This window comes from Capra hircus, chromosome 1, assembly GCF_001704415.2.
Source record: "Capra hircus breed San Clemente chromosome 1, ASM170441v1, whole genome shotgun sequence".
In the NCBI taxonomy this organism is placed as follows: domain Eukaryota; kingdom Metazoa; phylum Chordata; class Mammalia; order Artiodactyla; family Bovidae; genus Capra; species Capra hircus.
In genome coordinates this window covers 69,935,882-69,954,124 of record NC_030808.1, presented here as the reverse complement: position 1 = coordinate 69,954,124, position 18,243 = coordinate 69,935,882, and the positions used below count along the sequence as shown (strand labels likewise).

The 18,243-nt window shown below is 41.7% G+C and overlaps 2 protein-coding genes across 6 annotated transcripts in view; one reads left to right on the top strand and one right to left on the bottom strand.

Annotated features, from left to right (window-relative positions):
- The window catches only part of IQCG (IQ motif containing G), a 48,838-nt gene extending 36,480 nt beyond the window's left edge, over nt 1–12,358 (bottom strand). The window contains exons 1-4 of one of the 3 annotated variants that reach the window (XM_013963410.2): nt 12,050–12,358; nt 6,826–6,892; nt 4,727–4,997; nt 186–409 (exon numbers count right to left, since the gene is read on the bottom strand). In XM_013963410.2, the coding sequence (XP_013818864.1) occupies nt 186–409; nt 4,727–4,997; nt 6,826–6,833 (503 nt within the window). In that variant the 5' untranslated portion in view covers nt 6,834–6,892; nt 12,050–12,358. The remainder of the gene's footprint in view (nt 1–185; nt 410–4,726; nt 4,998–6,825; nt 6,893–12,049) is intronic. The other 2 variants (XM_005675051.3, XM_005675052.3) reach the window with 2 other exon arrangements.
- RPL35A (ribosomal protein L35a) lies at nt 12,463–16,570 on the top strand. Of its 3 annotated transcripts, none has more exons than XM_005675049.3 (5): nt 12,463–12,539; nt 13,331–13,375; nt 13,590–13,742; nt 15,143–15,287; nt 16,494–16,570. In XM_005675049.3, exons 2-5 carry the CDS (start codon nt 13,365–13,367, stop codon nt 16,515–16,517), a joined length of 333 nt encoding a protein of 110 aa, XP_005675106.1. In that variant the 5' UTR covers nt 12,463–12,539; nt 13,331–13,364; the 3' UTR covers nt 16,518–16,570. The 3 variants fall into 3 exon arrangements, with proteins under 3 accessions (XP_005675106.1, XP_017901502.1, XP_005675107.1); XM_018046013.1 differs by having other exon boundaries at nt 12,515–12,584; XM_005675050.3 differs by lacking the exon at nt 12,463–12,539 and adding an exon at nt 12,659–12,739.

Sequence of the window (18,243 nt, the reverse complement as noted above, 5' to 3'; positions counted from 1 at the left end):
ATATTAATACTTTTAATTGTACCACACTTCCCCCTAGATAGCCCTTGGCTAATTCTATTATCTGCAGTCACTTGGATATAATGACCAATCCATTAAGAGAAGAGAGCAGTCAGCCACCCCTGTACTCACTCTTTATCCATCTAGAAATACATTCTCACATTTCCAAATGTGCTCTTCTTCCTTACCTATCAATCTGAATTTTCTTCAGTGTCTCTGTATTCATTATGGTCTGCCTTGTGGGTTTTTTGAAGATCAGATCTTGCACTTTGTTAAACTGGCCCCCTTGTCTGATTTCTGGCAACTTGGGTTCTTCTTTATGTACCAGCGGACTGGATATTTTTGAGGGTTCTGATGCCAGTGGACCTTTTTCTGAGCTTCTTCCTTCTGAATGCATTTCTTTGTTATCCTTCTAAAAACAATAAATGATGTTCATGTTAAGACAGATTTTTAAAACGAAAAGAAGCAATGCTATATGAGGGCCTCTTCCTACATTTTAAACCTCTTGTAATATCAGTACCAGAAAATTATCCTCTTCTTCAGCCACATCAAACTGCATGCTCTGCTGTTTTGTGTCTTCCTGCCTTTAGACAACATTCCCACTCTCTGTCATTCCCCAGACTGGTAAACTTTAAGATTATGACCAAAGACCCAGTTCTCTGTGAAACATCTCTATTAGCAGACATTTAGCACTTGGTCTGATCCACTACCACACCCCCGACCCAGCCCTCAAGGAGACCAAACTCCACAGATCCTGAAGTCCCTTATGTAAAATGGCATAGTATTTGTATATAACCTGTTTACATCCTCTCATTATACTTTAAATCATCTCTAGATGACCTATAATACTAAAACAATGTAAATATTATGTATATAGCTGCCAGCACACAGCAAATTCAAGTTATGCTTTTGAGAACTTACTGGAATTTTTTTCTGAATATTTTTGATCCATGGTTGCTTGAATCTGCAGATGTGGAACCCATAGATATGGAGGGCCCACTGTATAAAGAATTAAAAGAGAATCACACCAAAGACTAGGAGCCAATAGTGTATTTAGTGGTGTGGTATAGATTTTTGAAGTTCATGTGGGGAAAAGCCAAAAAAAATTATTTTTCAGACCCAAGCTTGAATAGTAAGAGGTAAGCATTACCATCTTTCAACTGGGACAGGATACATCTTTCAATTGATGATTCCTATTTAATCTGTGGCTAAAACCTTGAGCCAATGGGAAACCATATAGCAGAGTGGTTATGCAGTTCATATGAGACTCTGAAACCAGACTTCCTTATTTAAATCCTGGCCCTGTTACTAAACCACATTGACTTTAGGTGACTATTTAATATCTCTATGCCTCCATCTTCCTATTGATAAAATAGGGATAATAATAGTACTTGCCATCTTGCGTTATTGACGAAAGGAAAAAAGGAAGGAAAGAGAAAAAGAAAGAAAAAGGGCATTTAGAACACTACACAGACTCATGTAAGTTCAACATTTGATATGATTACTTAAATTCTTGAGCTGATCCTATGCAAAGAAGAATTTTATTTGCATAAAAGCCTAGGTCTTCCTTAGCTAAACTTCAATTAGATTAGTTAAAAAAAACTATCAATAAAGATTAATAAACACAGACTCAACAGCATTTTTCCTTTATCAACAGCAAGGAAAGATTCAGATCTGAGGAAAACATACATATGCAAGTACAAAACAAAATGCTACATTAAATAAGAATTAAATTTTAAAATACTTTCAATTAAAATTGATATGACTGATTACAAAGAGAACAGAAACCATAGAATTCCAACAATTAAATTGAAACTTCAGTTCAGTCAGTTCAGTCGCTCAGTCGTGTCCGCCTCTTTGCAACCCCATGAATCGCAGCACGCCAGGCCTCCCTGTCCATCACCATCTCCCGGAGTTCATCCAAACCCACGTCCATCGAGTCAGTGATGGCATCCAACCATCTCATCCTCGGTCGTCCCCTTCTTCTCCTGCCCCCAATCCCTCCCAGCATCAGAGTCTTTTCCAATGAGTCAACTCATTCTCATGAGGTGGCCAAAGTACTGGAGCTTCAGCTTTAGCATCATTCCTTCCAAAGAAATCCCAGGGCTGACCTCCTTCAGAATGGACTGGTTGGATCTCCTTGCAGTCCAAGGGACTCTCAAGAGTCTTCTCCAACACCACAGTTCAAAAGCATCAATTCTTTGGTGCTCAGCTTTCTTCACAGTCCAACTCTCACATCCATACATGACCAATGGAAAAACCATAGTCTTGACTAGATGGACCTTTGTTGGCAAAGTAATGTCTCTGCTTTTCAATGCTATCTAGGTTGGTCATAACTTTTCTTCCAAGGAGTAAGCGTCTTTTAATTTCATGGCTGCAGTCACCATCTGCAGTGATTTTGGAGCCCAAAAAACTAAAGTCTGACACTGTTTTCACTGTTTCCCCATCTATTTCCCATGAAGTGACGGGACCAGATGCCCTATGCATAAAGAATGTGGATGGTTATTACTCTAGATTTTCTAATCTAGGGAGGGAATGGGAAACGTAAGGCCTGGAAAGTTTGTTTTTTCTGATCGCCCTAACCATCATTCCTCTACCTTTGTGCTCAGGTATCTGGAAAAGGAAGCAAATGTGTCAAATGGCCTGATGAACAGATTACTAGAAATAAATATGAGTTTTTAGAAGAGAACTTAAAGGAACTAGCTAAATATTCTGGTCCATTCACCTCCTTGTACGGGAGGGTGTTAGATTCTAAGGGAAAAAATAAGAACAGTATTCCCTGCAAGGGAGCTCTTTCCAAAGTTCAGATCAATTACTCCTACTTCTGGTAGAACTCAGTACATTAGTATGTTTTTCATAATTCCATTCCATGATTCTTTAGCTATAAAAATGGTTGTGGAAGAGGGATAATGCTAACTAAACTTTCATCCCAGTGTGGTTACTGTAAAGCTCAACACCGTGAAGCTTTTAAAGAAGGAAAACATCCACATTAGTACTAAGGTTTTTAAATATTTATCTTATGCAGGGCAATGGTACTGTAAAAATTTATGAGTTAGAACAACTATAATACTATAAAACGAAAAATTATTTTAAAGAGTCACATTCGTAAAAGTTATATAACTAACATATTCTGAAAGGGGCTTTTAAGCTCTATTAATCAAAATAAGAGTACAAACCTTTACTGTTTAAATTTCTATAAAATCATAAGGAGGGCCTCTCTCTGTCATGTCAGAAAATTTTGTGGGTGAAGATCATAAACCAGATTAAAACGAGAAGTTTTGTTCTTTTATGTACTGGAATGGTGACCACTACTGAATGTTGTTTATAAATTTGTGTTTTTCTTTCTCTCTTGAGTTTCTATGATGGAAAATTACCCTTTTTAAAGCCTGACAGTAAATATCATTGAGAAAACTTTATCTTGTTAACTGAAGATATTTAGTGAGGTTAGTGTCTCTTCTGTACTATCTGTTAACAAACAATTTAAGAATTAGACTAATTTTAAGTGCACTGAAAGGTTTAGTTCTTGGGTTTCCAGATATCTTTGCTTTTCATAAATTAATAAGGAAACTAATTTGTTGCAAAATTCCTATAATACCCATTAATGTTTTAAAATCACCCTAAAACTCATAGAATGTTAGTATTAGAAGGGCTCATTTAGTTAAAATTCCACCACAATGCATAAATGAGAAAACTAAGGCTGAGAAAGTGAAATGAATTGCTTATTGCACAATTCAACCATAATGCTCCTGTAACTTCAAATCCAATTTAAAACCCTAATAAATGTTTTGTGAATCCCGTTTATACATATAGCAGTAGTAATAATAATAATTATAAAATTGTAAGGGGCAATTAGAAGGAAATTTAATTTTCTAGTCATAGTAAATATGGACTTTTCTATTAGACATGAAAATTAATTTACCCTCTCATTTTTATAGCAAGTTGCATGTATCACAGAATCAGATATAATCTGTACAAATTATATAATTGTGTTAAACTTAATAAATATGTACTTAAAATAAAATGTAATAAAATTTGTACTTAAAAATTGTTTCTGGTTTAAGGGCTTAAGAATTTATGAAAGATTTTGCTCACTACCAAGTTGAGTTTTTTGATAACTCAGTGGTGCTTTGAGGGAGGAATCCATAACATCATGGAAAATGTAAAGGCTAGTGCAATAATGCAGCTGGATATTGAGAAAAGCAGATTGCAACATATTCAGCAATGACAAAGTCATTTTAGATAAAAGCAATGTTGACAGGGTCCAGTTGAATTTCCTCCCCCTGGTGTTCAGTTAGCTTTTGTGCTGTTGTGCTTAATCGCTCAGTCCAACTCTTTGCGACCCCATGAACTGTAGCCCGCCAGGCTCCTCTGTCCATGGGGATTCTCTAGGCAAGAATACTGGGGTGGGTTGCCAGCTGACAAATACCAATACAAGGCAAGACAACACAATTATTTATCTCCTCAGTATATATATTGTATTTATACTGACTTATCTATGGACTTTTTAGAATAACGCCAATATATCAGGAGAAAAGGATATTTTGTGAGATGTACCGTGAACTGTGTCTATTTCACTCCATTAACTGAGAGTACATATCTTAGATAATTACTGTAGCCCTTTACCTGACTAGAAGGTGCTATTGCCCAAGTTGAATTGAATGGCATAGGTACTGCAAATGATGGAGAAATAAAGAGAAAGCAAAAATTAAGTAATGGTAAATATATATACCATGCTGATGCTTTGTCTTTTTTCATACTGAACTGGCATGATATAGTTTAGAATGGAGAGCTGGTCTGTGGTGTCCTCCAGAACTGCAGAGATCCTCAGCACGTCTAGAATGGATAGCGGCTTCATGATTTCTGGGCTGATTTCTATGACTGCTTCTTTGTCTGTTTCTTCCTTTTCTTCTACAGAAGTATTAGGTGGTTCTCCTGTCACTGACACCGTCACTTCAGAAGGCCAATCTTCTGGAGGAAGATTTGAGGCTTCCAGTTGAGCTCTAAAGAAAGAAGGAAGGAAAAAATAAGTCAGCCATCAGATGTTTAAAATTACTTAAATCCAAAAACACAGGCAGCATGTAGACGGGTTCCTGTAAAGTCCATTTTGCCAGATACTCAAGAGAATGAATGGAAGTACTTTGCAGATGATTCTGCTTAATAACCCCCAGTAACATTCCGACTTCCCTGAGAAAAGCAACTCACTGTTTATTAAAGATGTGGAGCCTCTGCTATTTGACTATGCTCAACCAATTTGAACTTGAGCCAAATAAACTTTTTTTCTAGCAACATTTTCAGATGCTAACCAAAATTGTCTCATGGTTATGTTAACTGAAAGCTGAGCCTCTCTGTACACCAGGTGCCAAATCAAATCCTGGGGACAGAGTTTGGGGTGGAGAAAAGGATAGCTAGCTTTATTGCTCTGCCAGGCAAAGAGGAACCTAAAACCATGTTCTGTCTCAAAAAACCAAGAGTCCCAACCCTAGAGAATTTGATGAGGGTCAAAGGTGGGGTCTCTAACAAGATTAGAGTGTGGGCAGAGCGTGCACTTCCTTAATCTCATTTTAGGTGGTGGGTCTTCTTGCTGAGCTTCTCTTGTCCCTTTCATCTTGCCTCTGGTGATTTTAGGCTGCTTCTCCCTTGATTGGGCTTCCCTGATAGCTTAGTTGCTAAAGAATCCACCTGCAATGTGGGAGACCTGGGTTCTGTCCCTGATTTGGGAAGGTCCCCTGGAGAAGGGAAAGGCTACCCACTCCAGTATTCTGACCTGGAGAATTCCATGAACTGTATAGTCCATGGGGTTGCAAAGAGTCAGACGCGACTGGGCTACTTTTCATTTTCACTTTCCCTTGATTAGCTTCCCAGGTGACTCCTGTGGTAAAGAACCCACCTGCCAATGCAGGAGACATAAGAGGTGCTGGTTCGATCCCTGGGTAGGGAAGATCCCCTGGAAAAGGAAATGGCACCCCACTTCAGTATTCTTGCCTGGAGAATCCCTATGGACAGAGGAGCCTGGTGGGCTATAGTCCATGAGGTCGCAAAGAGTGGGATATGACTGAAGCAACTTAGCACGTACAACCTTGATTAGCAACTGTTCAAATCTGCCCTTTGGAACTCACAGAAAGTTATAATGCTGGAGTCTTGCCTACAAGAAATGGGAGACAGAAAGGCCTCCATGCCTGGGAGCCCTACAGGGCCCTGCTCCGTTTCAGTTAGCAAAACATGGAATGGAGCAGCCATTCTCAAGGTGGCCCACACGAGCCTCACCTTCTTGTACTCATGCCCCTCTGCAGTCTTCCCCACATTGAATAGGACTAACCTACATAACCAAAAGGATATTGTGGCTTCCAAGGCTAGACGATTTTGAGACATTAAAGTTTCTCTATCATTTTCTCAAATCTCACTCTGTGGGAATCCAGATGCCTTGTCATGAGGATACTTCAGAAGCCCTATGAAAAGTCTCATGAGAGTGAGGAACTAAGGCCTCTTGACAAAAGACAGCATCAACTTGCCAACTCTGTAAACGAGCCATCTTGGACTGGATACCCTAGCCCCAGTCAAGTCTTCAGATGACTGCAGCCCTGACCAACTTCGACTTATAAGAAACCCCAAAACAGAACCATCCCACTAAGCTGCTCCTCAATTCTTGACCATATAACCAAGCTACTCCCAAATTCCTGAACTTCAGAAACTATGTTAAATAATAAACATTTATATTTTAAGTCGCTAAGTTTTGGAGTAATTTGCTACACAGCTAGGGTAAATAATACACAGAAATTTAATATAAGTCATTTCATATATATATATAATAAATTGGAATTTGGAACATACTCTTCCATTCTTCTTGAGTTAGTTTTAATTTTCTTGGTACATTATAATCTCACGGAAATGCAATCACCTAAAGTGGGAAAAAAAAAACACTGAGATTAGTTTAAGGGAGTGTTGAATGACATTTATTTCTATACCCTCACACTAAGAGAAAAAGAAGTACAAGAGCTGTGGCTTATCCCCTGTAGCTTTGCAGAGCAGTCTCAGAGATGGAAGAAACACTGCTATCAAATGGCACAGGTCTATTTAGTAGCCAGCTTAACTACTGGCAGATAAATGCAAACTTCGTGTTTCTAAAGGCAAATTAATGCCAATGTAGGGCTTCCCTGGTGGCTCAGCAGTAAAGAATCTGACTGCAATGCAGGAGATATGGGTTTGATCTCTGGGTCAGAAAGATCCCCTACAGAAACAAAAGGCAACACATTCCAGAATTCTTGCCTGAGATATCCTATGGACAGAGGAGCCTGGTAGGCTACAGTTCACATGGACACGACTTAATGACTCAACCACCACCACCAATGTCCAATATATCTTTTGTATGTTTTTAAATTATATTCTGAGTATTAACTGGTAATCTCCATATACAACAAATTTACTTTTCTGTTATTCTGATTACTAAAATATTTGATGGTTCCATTCCCCTGATCTGCTAGATTAACAGAATTTATTGCATCCAGAAAAACAATTGCCATTATACCTAGAAAAACTATTTATCCTGAAAATAAGTTTAATACTGCTATCAATACGTTATCCTTCGTCAGTAAAGGAAAGTCCTTTCTGGTTAAATAAGCTTTACAATAAGAACAGACTATGGAGAATTTTGCCATATACAGAGCAAATAGTGAATAGTAAGTTTCTAATACGATCTTGTCTACAATAAAGTGATCCTTAGGAGAGTGGTACAAGTATGTCCCATGCAACAAACACTTTATATGCAAAACTGAAAGAATATTATAGATGTTCAAGCTGGTTTTAGAAAAGGCAGAGGAACCAGAGATCAAATTGCCAACATCTGCTGGATCATAGAAAAAGCAAGAGAGTTCCAGAAAAACATCTATTTCTGCTTTATTGACTATGCCAAAGCCTTTGACTGTGTGGATCACAATAAACTGTGGAAAATTATGAAAGAGATGGGCATACCAGACCACCTGACCTGCCCCTTGAGAAACCTGTATACAGGTCAGGAAGCAAGTTAGAACTGGACATGGAACAACAGACTGGTTCCAAATAGGAAAAGGAGTACGTCAAGGCTGTATATTGTCACCCTGCTTTTTTAACTTCTATGCAGAGTACATCATGAGAAACGCTGGGCTGGAAGAAGCACAAGTTGGAATCAAGATTGCCGGGAGAAATATCAATAACCTCAGATATGCAGATGACACCACCCTTACAGCAGAAAGTGAAGAGGAACTAAAAAGCCTCTTGATGAAAGTGAAAGAGGAGAGTGAAAAAGTTAGCTTAAATCTCAACATTCAGAAAACGAAGATCATGGCATCTGGTCCCATCACTTCATGGCAAATATATAGGGAAGCAGCGGAAACAGTGGCTGACTTTATTTTTTCGGGCTCCAAAATCACTGCAGATGGTGATTGCAGCCATGAAATTAAAAGATGCTTACTGCTTGGAAGGAAAGTTATGACCAACCTAGAGAGCATATTAAAAAGCCGAGACATTACTTTGTCAACAAAGGTCCATCTAGTCAAGGCTATGGTTTTTCCAGTGGTCATGTATGGATGAAGAAGGCAATGGCAACCTACTCCAGTACTCTTGCCTGGAAAATCCCATGTACAGAGGAGGCTGGTAGGCTGCAGTCCATGGGGTCGCTAAGAGTTGGGCATGACTGAACGATTACACTTTCACTTTTCACTTTCATGCATTGGAGAAGGAAATGGCAACCCACTCCAGTATTCTTGCCTAGAGAATCCCAGGGACAGAGGAGCCTAGTGGGCTGCCGTCTATGAGGTGGCATAGAGTCGGACACGACTGAAGCGGCTTAGCAGCAGCAGCAGCAAAAAAACAAAATGGATGTGATAGTTGGATTATAAAGAAAGCCAGGCACAGAAGAATCGATGCTTTGGAACTGTGGTGTTGGAAGACTCTTGAGAGTCCCTTGGACTGCAAGGAGATCCAACCAGTCCATCCTAAAGGAGATCGTCCTGGGTGTTCATTGGAAGGACTGATGTTGAAGTTGAAACTCCAGTACTTTGGCCACCTGATTTGAAGAACTGACTCGTTTGAAAAGACCCTGAGCTTGGAAAGATTGAGGGCAGGAGGACAAGGGGACGACAGAGGATGAGATGGCTGGATGGCATCAATGACTTGATGGACGTGAGTCTGAGCCAACTCCGGGAGATGGTGATGGACAGGGAGGCCTGGCGTGCTGCGGTTCATGGGGTCGCAAGGAGTCAGACACAACTGAGTGTCTGAACTGAACTGAAAGAATCTTTACATAAAGTGGAAAAAAAAAAAGATATTCCAAACTAGCTAAATTTTCCAGTACAAGGGCAGTCTTAGAAGCAAGTAATATGCTGTTAAGATTTTGTTCTTTTGCTGCGTTGTTCTTTATTTCTCAGGCCTGGGGCATCAGTAAGTATGCCTCACATAAGTAATAAAGGCCTATGCTTAGTGCTTTCAAGTTCTGGCTGCTCATTCCTCAACACTAGAAACTCAGGAGTCATTTCTGCTTCCTCCTTCATCCTGACATCAGCATTCCCCCAATTCAAATCATCACCAGGTCCTGTGGATTTTACTTTCAATTTCTATTTCCCCCAATACCCTGCTGAATTTAGCTGTTGTTTCTTGCTTGAACTACTCTAACAGCTTCCAAATTAAAGGTGATCTTTTTGAAATAAAGGGCTCATCGTATAAAGTTGAAAATTTCATTGTATTTCTTAGAACCTCTCAATGGTTTCCCATTAACTTAAGAAAAAAACTAAAATTCTTAATTTGGACCATAGGGCTGCTCCTCTGTTCCTCTCCAGATGCATCTAGCACTGCCCTTTTATTGCTCTCATGGGTCCAGCTTCAGCGGGCCTCTTTCTTCTAAGGAATCATGCTCTCTTCTAACTCAGGGTGTTTGCATATGCTATTCTTTCAGCTTGAACCACTCTTCCCCTAATCTCTTCCACCTTGTAAAGTCCTACTGGTCCATCAGGTACCAGCTTCAACCAGTGGCATTTTGCTATGTATCTACCACTTTGCCCAGCTGGAGCCAAGCTCCATGAACCATTTTTTTTCTCACACCACCTTCTATTTTACTTGCTCCTTGTCTTGCTCTCCTACTAGGATGTAAGCTCCATGAGGACACAGATTTCTGTTGTTCTGTTTACCGCAGCATCCTCCAAGCCAAGAAAAAATTTCGTACGTGGTAGTCAGTCATTCAACAAACTGTTGGAAAAAATGAATGAATCCATCAGTTCAGTTCAGTCGCTCAGCTGTGTCCGACTCTTTGCGACCCCATGAATCGCAGCACGCCAGGCCACCCGGTCTATCACCATCTCCTGGAGTTCACTCAGACTCACATCCATCGAGTCAGTGATGCCATCCAGCCATCTCATCCTCTGTCGTCTCCCTCTCCTCCTGCCCCCAATCCCTCCCAGCATCAGAGTCTTTTCCAATGAGTCAACTCATTCTCATGAGGTGGCTAAAGTACTGGAGCTTCAGCTTTAGCATCATTCCTTCCAAAGAAATCCCAGGGCTGATCTCCTTCAGAATGGACTGGTTGGATCTCCTTGCAGTCCAAGGGACTCTCAAGAGTCTTCTCCAACACTGCAGTTCAAAAGCATCAATTCTTCGGTGCTCAGCCTTCTTCACAGTCCAACTCTCACATCCATACATGACCACAGGAAAAACCATAGCCTTGACTAGACGGACCTTAGTTGGCAAAGTAATGTCTCTGCTTTTGAATATACTATCTAGGTTGGTCATAACTTTTCTTCCAAGGAGTAAGCGTCTTATAATTTCATGGCTGCAGTCACCATCTGCAGTGACTTTGGAGCCCCTCAAAATTAAGTCTGACACTGTTTCCCCATCTATTTCCCATGAAGTGATGGGACCAGATGCCATGATCTTCGTTTTCTGAATGTTGAGCTTTAAGCCAACTTTTTCGCTCTCCTCTTTCACTTTCATCAAGAGGCTTTTTAGCTCCTCTTCACTTTCTGCTGTAAGGGTGGTGTCATCTGCATATCTGAGGTTATTGATATGGATTCTCCAAAGAGCAACACAAATAATGTGCAATAATTAGGAAAGGTAAATCTCAGGCATCCACTAAGCTATCCCATTCCAGTGCACAAATATTTACTGAAGACCAATTGGACATGGGCTAGGTGGCGGGCACTTGGAGTTTAGCAACTGCTGTCGTTGTTAAGTCTTGTCCAACTTTTTTGTGACCCCATGGACTCTAGCCTGGCAGGCTCCACTGTCCATGAGATTTCCCAGGCAAGAATACTGTAGTGGGTTGCCATTTCCTTCTCCAGGGGATCTTCCTAACCCAGGGATGGAACCTGCATCTCCTGCATAGGCAGGGGAATTTTTTCTTTTCTTTTTTTTTTTTTTTTTTTTTTTTTACCGCTGAGCCACCAGGAAACCCCTTGGCAGCTGAGTTCTCCTTAAAAGGCAACAAGACTTTGTCAGGGATGTTCTCTTCACACTCGGAGTCAAAACGAAGAACGGCGGTAAGAACTTAAGTCTTTTCTCTAAAGAGATAAAGGGGTAAAAGGAGGAAAGGATTAAAAGGGTGGTAAGGGGCGGAGGGTGGTTTCCAGGTGGCTCAATGTGTAAAGAATTTGCTTGCAATGCAGGAGCCAAAGGAGACGCTGGTTCGATCCCTGGATCGGAGAGATCCCCTGGAGGAGGGAATGGAAACCCATTCCAGTATTCTCGCCTGAAGAACCCCATGGACAGAGGAGCCTGGCGCCCTACAGTCCATAGGGTCGCAAAGAGTCGGACACGACTGAACAAGGTCGCAGAAAGGCCGAAGAGGGCTTCCCAGGTGGCGCTGGTGGTAAAGAACCCGCCGGCCAATCCAAGAGATGCAGGTAAGCTCCTAGGGTGGGGAAGATCCCTTGGAGGAGAACACGGTAACCCACTCCAGTATTCTTGCCTAGAGAATCCCAAGGGTAGAGCCTGGTGGAGGACAGTGCATAGAGTCGCAAATAGACGCGACTGAGTATATATGCATGCAAAGGGGTAGGAAAGGTATAGAGAATTAAGAGCTTTCTCCTCCTACTTTCTTGCTCGCGGTCTTTCTCTTCCAGGCTAGGATCCGAGAGCTTCCGTTTGCCCTACTCCTAAGTGGTAAGAAGGAAAAATACCCCCTTGTTGGCGAACCAGTTCTAGGGTACTCGAAGCGTAGGTCGTCCTCCCCTCCGGCTTCACTTTGCCAACTACACCCCCGGAGGCCGTCGGAACCAAGCTAAGGTGTTTCTGTGGCAACGGACAGCTTCGGAGGACCTTTTCTTCTCTTTTAGCTGGCTACTATTTTGCCTCCCTGTGTTCCAAAATAATACATTTTGCAGCTTACAAAGATAAAAGGACTTAGGGAAAGAATTGTACAGGTGATTTTGAACGTGGTTCATTTCAGTCAGAAGGCGATTTCTGAGGCTTTTTTGGCGGTCGCGGAAGTTACCTAAACGGGGGCGGGGCGGAGATGTATTTACCCACAAGACCACGCGGCGGGTCCTCACTGGTCTCTTTCAGCCATCTTGGACCCTGTGAAGGTGTGTAGACTTCCTGCAGCTGAACTTTGGGGGCAAAAAAGTGGGGTAGGCTCGGCTATATCCCTCGGACGAGGCACGGGTGTGACTCCGAGGCTCTACCAGCTAACGATTTCTGTGATTTCCAGCAACAGGGAGGACAGGATGCAGGAGATATGGGACTGATGGTGCTGGTTCCCTGACCTCCGAGAATGGGTGCTCCGGTAACCCCAGTTGCTTCCGGGCCCTAGCGGAGTAAAATACAAAACAGATGCATTTTGTCTGGCAGCAGCGGCACCTTTAGGCAGGGTTCTTTGTCCATTTACTGCCACCTCAAACCTGTGTTTTGCATGTTTACTCTGTCTTTCCTTAGCTTTTCTTTCCCGTTCAGTGTGGCTTCCCTGGTGGCTCCCACGGTAAAGCGGCTGCCTGCAATACGGGAGACTCGGGTTCGATTCCTGGGTCAGGAAGGCCCCCTGGAGAAGGGAATGGCAACCCACTCCAGCACTTTTGCCTGGAAAATCCCAAGGACGGAGGAGCCTGACAGGCTACAGTCCGTGGGGGTCACAAAGAGTCGCGACTCTTGAGTCGCACGACTGAGCGACTTCAGTGTGTAAAAGTGTTGTTCTTAAGACTTTTGGTGTTTCTAGGAGTTATGTCTTGTACTGTAGAATTTTGCCACTTCAGTTTTTATCTTCATTTTGGCGTTTGCTTAGTTACTTAGTATTCTTTGAGTTTGGGGTGCTGTTCCATAGGAAGCTAGTAGGTTGGAAACGGGCGTTGCGGGGTTTTAAACTGATTATTTTTGTTTGCAGGCCTGCTGGGAACGGGACTTCTAAAACGACAAATATGTCTGGAAGGTATGTGTTTTAAATATCATTGCTTTGTACTTACAAGTGTACTTGTTTATAAGGCATGATCGTAAATGTAAGTTTAAGTCTGGTGGGGAAAAAAAATAGATGTTTGGTGTAGGTAAATTTAGGTGGGGGTCATCACAAGTCAAACCATACCTGTTGCTTGTTGAAGTTAAGTGAGATTTTAACAGCTTAGAATTAACAATGTATTTTGTCTTAGGCTGTGGTCCAAGGCAATTTTTGCTGGCTATAAACGGGGTCTACGGAACCAAAGGGAACACACTGCTCTCCTGAAAATTGAAGGTGTATATGCTCGAGATGAAACTGAATTCTATTTAGGCAAGAGATGTGCTTATGTGTACAAAGCAAAGAAGTAAGTTTATAGTATTATACTCTGGAGTTTTTACTTGATTTGTCTCATTTTAAGTTGGTAAAGTAATTGATACTGTTGTGGTTTTTACTTTGGGATTTTAAGCAATTTTAGGGTAGTGTTAGATGTAGATGTCTACTGCACTTAGAAAAATTATAGCTGTTAATTGTTTCAAAGGAGGAGTCAGCTTCTTAGAATATGATTTTAAGGTTTTGTAGAGCATTTTTCTAGAGAAGGAAATGGCAACCCACTCCAGTGTTCTTGCCTGGAGAATCCCAGGGGTGGGAAAGCCTGGTGGGCTGCCGTCAATGGGGTCGCACAGAGTCGGACAGGACTGAAGCGACTTAGCAGCAGCAGAGCATTTTTCATGTACCTTAATTCATTTTGTTGATCTCTTGAGGTTATATATTTTATGGATGCTTAAAGATAATCTCTAGAGTATTGGTTCTTAAACCCATTCCAACTCGGTTAAAACTTTTGGGATAGAGGCTGAGGGAGAGGTGGAAGAAATGGGTGGACTGTTGTTTTTTTGTTTTAAAAAAGATCTTTGGGGAATGCTTTCATCTCCCTCAGCCCCTTTTCCTGCTGCAACCAGAGAGATCCTTTGAGATTTTTAATTATTATAAGTCAGATCATCTGTACTTTTGCTGAAACTCCAGCTGGTCCCCTTCTCATATGGTTAAAAGCTGAAGTCATTAAGGAGCGTCTAAGACTATGCATTTAGGGCTCCCCGTGTTTTCTCTTAAGCCAGCTAAGATTCATCTTGGTGTTATTTTGCCTTTCCCTAAGCCAGGGACTGGAGAAGGCAGTGGCACCCCACTCCAGTACTCTTGCCTGGAAAATCCCATGGACAGAGGAGCCTGGTCTGGTAGGCTGTGGTCCATGGGGTTGCAAAGAGTCGGACACGACTGAGCAACTTCCCTTTCACTTTCATGCATTGGAGAAGGAAATGGCAACCCACTCCAGTGTTCTTGCCTTGAGAATCCCAGGGACGGAGAAGCCTGGTGGGCTGCCCTCTATGGGGTCACACACAGTCGGACACGACTAAAGTGACTTAGCGGCAGTAGCAGCAGCAAGCCAGGGACACAACCTCCCGTTTTTTAACACAAGCTGTTCCCTTACCTTCCAGTCTTTTTTCCAGCATTAGCTTTTTAGTAATGCCTTCCCTGGCTGTTTATAATTACAAACAAGTTTCTCTCCCTATACTCACATTTTTTGTCCCCTTTTTCATCTACCCCTTGCCTTCTCCACTATTAGAGTTATTAGCATTTATTTCTCAAGTGAATTAAGTGGTTAACTGGGGTTGAGGGCCACTGATCTAGAAGTCACCTTGATTTTGCACCACACTATATTGGGTCTGTGGGTTCTTATGCCTTTTTTATTTTTAATCATCTTAAAATCAGCAACACAGTAACTCCTGGTGGAAAACCTAACAAAACCAGAGTAATCTGGGGAAAGATCACTCGAGCTCATGGAAACAGTGGCATGGTTCGTGCTAAATTCCGAAGCAACCTTCCTGCTAAGGCCATTGGACACAGAATTCGTGTGGTAAGTACACCGTTAACTGTGGAACCTTTTGGAATCAAACTAAGCTCAAGGGGTTCAGCTTGGACCATTAAGGACTACTGTGATAATAAAATGTCACCAATAGTTCAGGCTGTAAAATGAGCGGCTACTGTGAAAATGTATTATGGAATATTTTCTTGGCATTATGTGAAAAGCGAAGCCAAAGGGTTCAAATGGATTGTGCCTAGATTCAGATAATTGCTAAAGCTGCCTGGAAGTGGTAGGGAATAGCATTTGACCCTTGAACAACACAGGGGTTAGGGGCTAGTGGGAAATCTATGTATAACTTTGCAGTTGCCATCTGCATCTGTGGATTCAGTCAACTGCAGATTGTGTAGTATGTATTTACTGAAAGAAATCTGTATAAGTGGACACATGCAGTTCAATCTGGGTTGTTCAAGGGTCAGTTATTTAAATAGTTTTCTGAGAAATGTATTAGGCTCTGAAGTAATTGCTAGAAAATGAAAATTCAGTATACCTTTTCCTGGCATAATCCTTTTTTTTTTGGACCTAATTCTTAATACTTCCCATCTCTTCATCATAACAGTCTTGAAATGGGTATTAAGGCTAACAGATGCTCATATCCCAAGGCTTCAGGCAAAGCCTTCAACTCCAGATTCTGTGGTTTTTCTAACAGGATAGCTCCTGTTTTCTTTAGTTAGGATGCATTTTTAATAGATATGGCTACATCTTTGGGGACACAGGGCGCTACTGAACCCTGCTGAGCAGTTGAAATTTTTCATCAGAGCAGGTTTTTACTGTTAACGCATGTGAGTGAAGTCGCTTTGGTCATGCCCGAATGTGACCTCATGGACTGAAGCCCTCCAGAGTCCTCTGTCCATGGGATTTCTCAGACAAGGATACTGGAGTGTGTTGCTGTGCCCTTCTCCAGGGTATCTTTCTGACTTGGCTCCTGCACTGGCAGGCGGATTCTTTACCACTACCACCACCTGGGAAGCCCCCGTATTGTTAGAGGAGGCAAAATTAAATGGACTCTGTGTTCCCAGTACTGATTCTTAGTCAGTGACTATTCAGAAACTGAAGGCTATAAACATTAGTTCCCTTCCCATGAGGATATGAGTCGTTGGGTGCCTCTCAGATAGGTAATGGGATGAGAGATGTATTTATGTTGTGGTATTCAGTAATTCTTGTATATAACATGTACCTTGTGTTCTTTTCCCCCCCCAGATGCTGTACCCTTCGAGAATTTAAACTTCTTGAAAATAAATAAAAGTGTGGATTTGTCCTGTTGTGCTTTTGTTAAATGGCTTAAAAAATTAATTGTCCTGAATACAGTTGCTAAGTCCTAAAATGGTGGTGGCTATCAGGCATATACACAGGAGCCTAGAGAATATAGGACTACGGGAGGGTTTTGATGAGGATGGATGTATCTTGTATCTTAATACAAGACCTTAAATGGTAGGGGGAAGATTACAAGTGATTTTTAGTTGGAAACAGTGGAAAGGAGTATCTTGGAAGGTTTCTAGTGATGGAGCACTGGAAACCTAGCCTGTGGAAACATTTTTAAACTTGGCAGCACTGTGTGGCTTACGGGTTTTTTCTGTCCCCCAACCAGTAATCAAACCTAGGCCCTTGGCAGTAAGAGTGCAGGGTCCTAACCACTAATCGGCCAGGGAAGTCCCTTTAGCCAGTATTGATATATATGTAAAACTTCTCCAGATTTCCACATCAAATGGACCTATAATTCTTCCTTTTATTTCAACTCTAGCACTGTGATATTGGTACCTGTCTCCCTCATTACACTGAAAGAACCTTGTTTTGATCTAAAGTACCTTGTAATAATAGCATGCACTTGTTTGATATAGATTGATTGGGAAATCTGGGGATTAAAAATGGTAGATGGGAGAAATTTGTGGAATATATTGATGGTATTTGGTGGCTTATTTGAACAAATGTGGGTGAGATATTTGGGGTTTGTGACTGGACAAAGCATTCCAGTATTTATATAATGCTTGGTTGGGAATAATATGTAACTTGAAAGTGCCTCCAAAATGCCATAAATCTTAGTAGAGGGTGGTCAGGATTGCCTGGACAGTGTTGCTTGCTTTCTTTGGCTCCATGTTTTAATATAGTAAAGTGCAGGATTGAGATATTTTGGCATATGATGCTTTTGAATTGTGGCGTTGGAGAAGACTTTAGAGAGTCCCTTGGACTACAAGGAGATCTAACCAGTACATTCTGAAGATCAGCCCTGGGATTTCTTTGGAAGGAATGATGCTAAAGCTGAAACTCCAGTACTTTGGCCACCTCATGCGAAGAGTTGACTCTGGAAAAGACTGACGCTGGGAGGGATTGGGGGCAGGAGGAGAAGGGGACAACAGAATGAGATGGCTGGATGGCATCACCGACTCGATGGACGTGAGCCTGGGTGAACTCCGGGAGTTGGTTTGGTGATGGACAGGGAGGCCTGGTGTGCTGTGATTCATGGGGTTGCAAAGAGTCAGACACCACTGAGCAACTGAACTGAATGGGAATTTGACAAACAGCCCCTTTTGACTTAAAATTGTATGTGGGCTTTTCTTAAGAGCTCTCAAAAATGAGTAGAACATAGCAGTTCTACATTTCACTTAGTTTAATGGTGGCCCTGAAGCCAAAAGAGTCAGGGAGATTGGGTATGTTTGTACTGCTAGTCTTTGTCCAGTAGCAACTGTTGGGAGGCATGGCCGTAAGGGAAACAATGGGTTGTAAGAAGCAGCAGTTTGGAATCATCGAGCCACCATGCTCCTCACCCTTTCAAGGCCACCACATTTCAAATATCTTGAGTAGGGTCTTAAGGAAATTGAACTTGGAAAGTTGGGTCAAGGCAAGGAAGAGCAGATGAAGTATCAGTTGCCAAGCATCTCCCTACAATTTCAAAAGGGAAATGGCACAAAGATTTGATGTGCCTTCTGCTTAGAAGGCATTTGAGGAACCAAAT

Bases quoted from the DNA above. Each gene is read 5' to 3' on its own strand.
- RPL35A (XM_005675049.3), top strand. The intron at 13,743-15,142 runs GTAAGTTTATAG...TCTTAAAATCAG, and splicing joins TATGTGTACAAAGCAAAGAA to CAACACAGTAACTCCTGGTG. The intron at 15,288-16,493 runs GTAAGTACACCG...TTCCCCCCCCAG, and splicing joins TTGGACACAGAATTCGTGTG to ATGCTGTACCCTTCGAGAAT.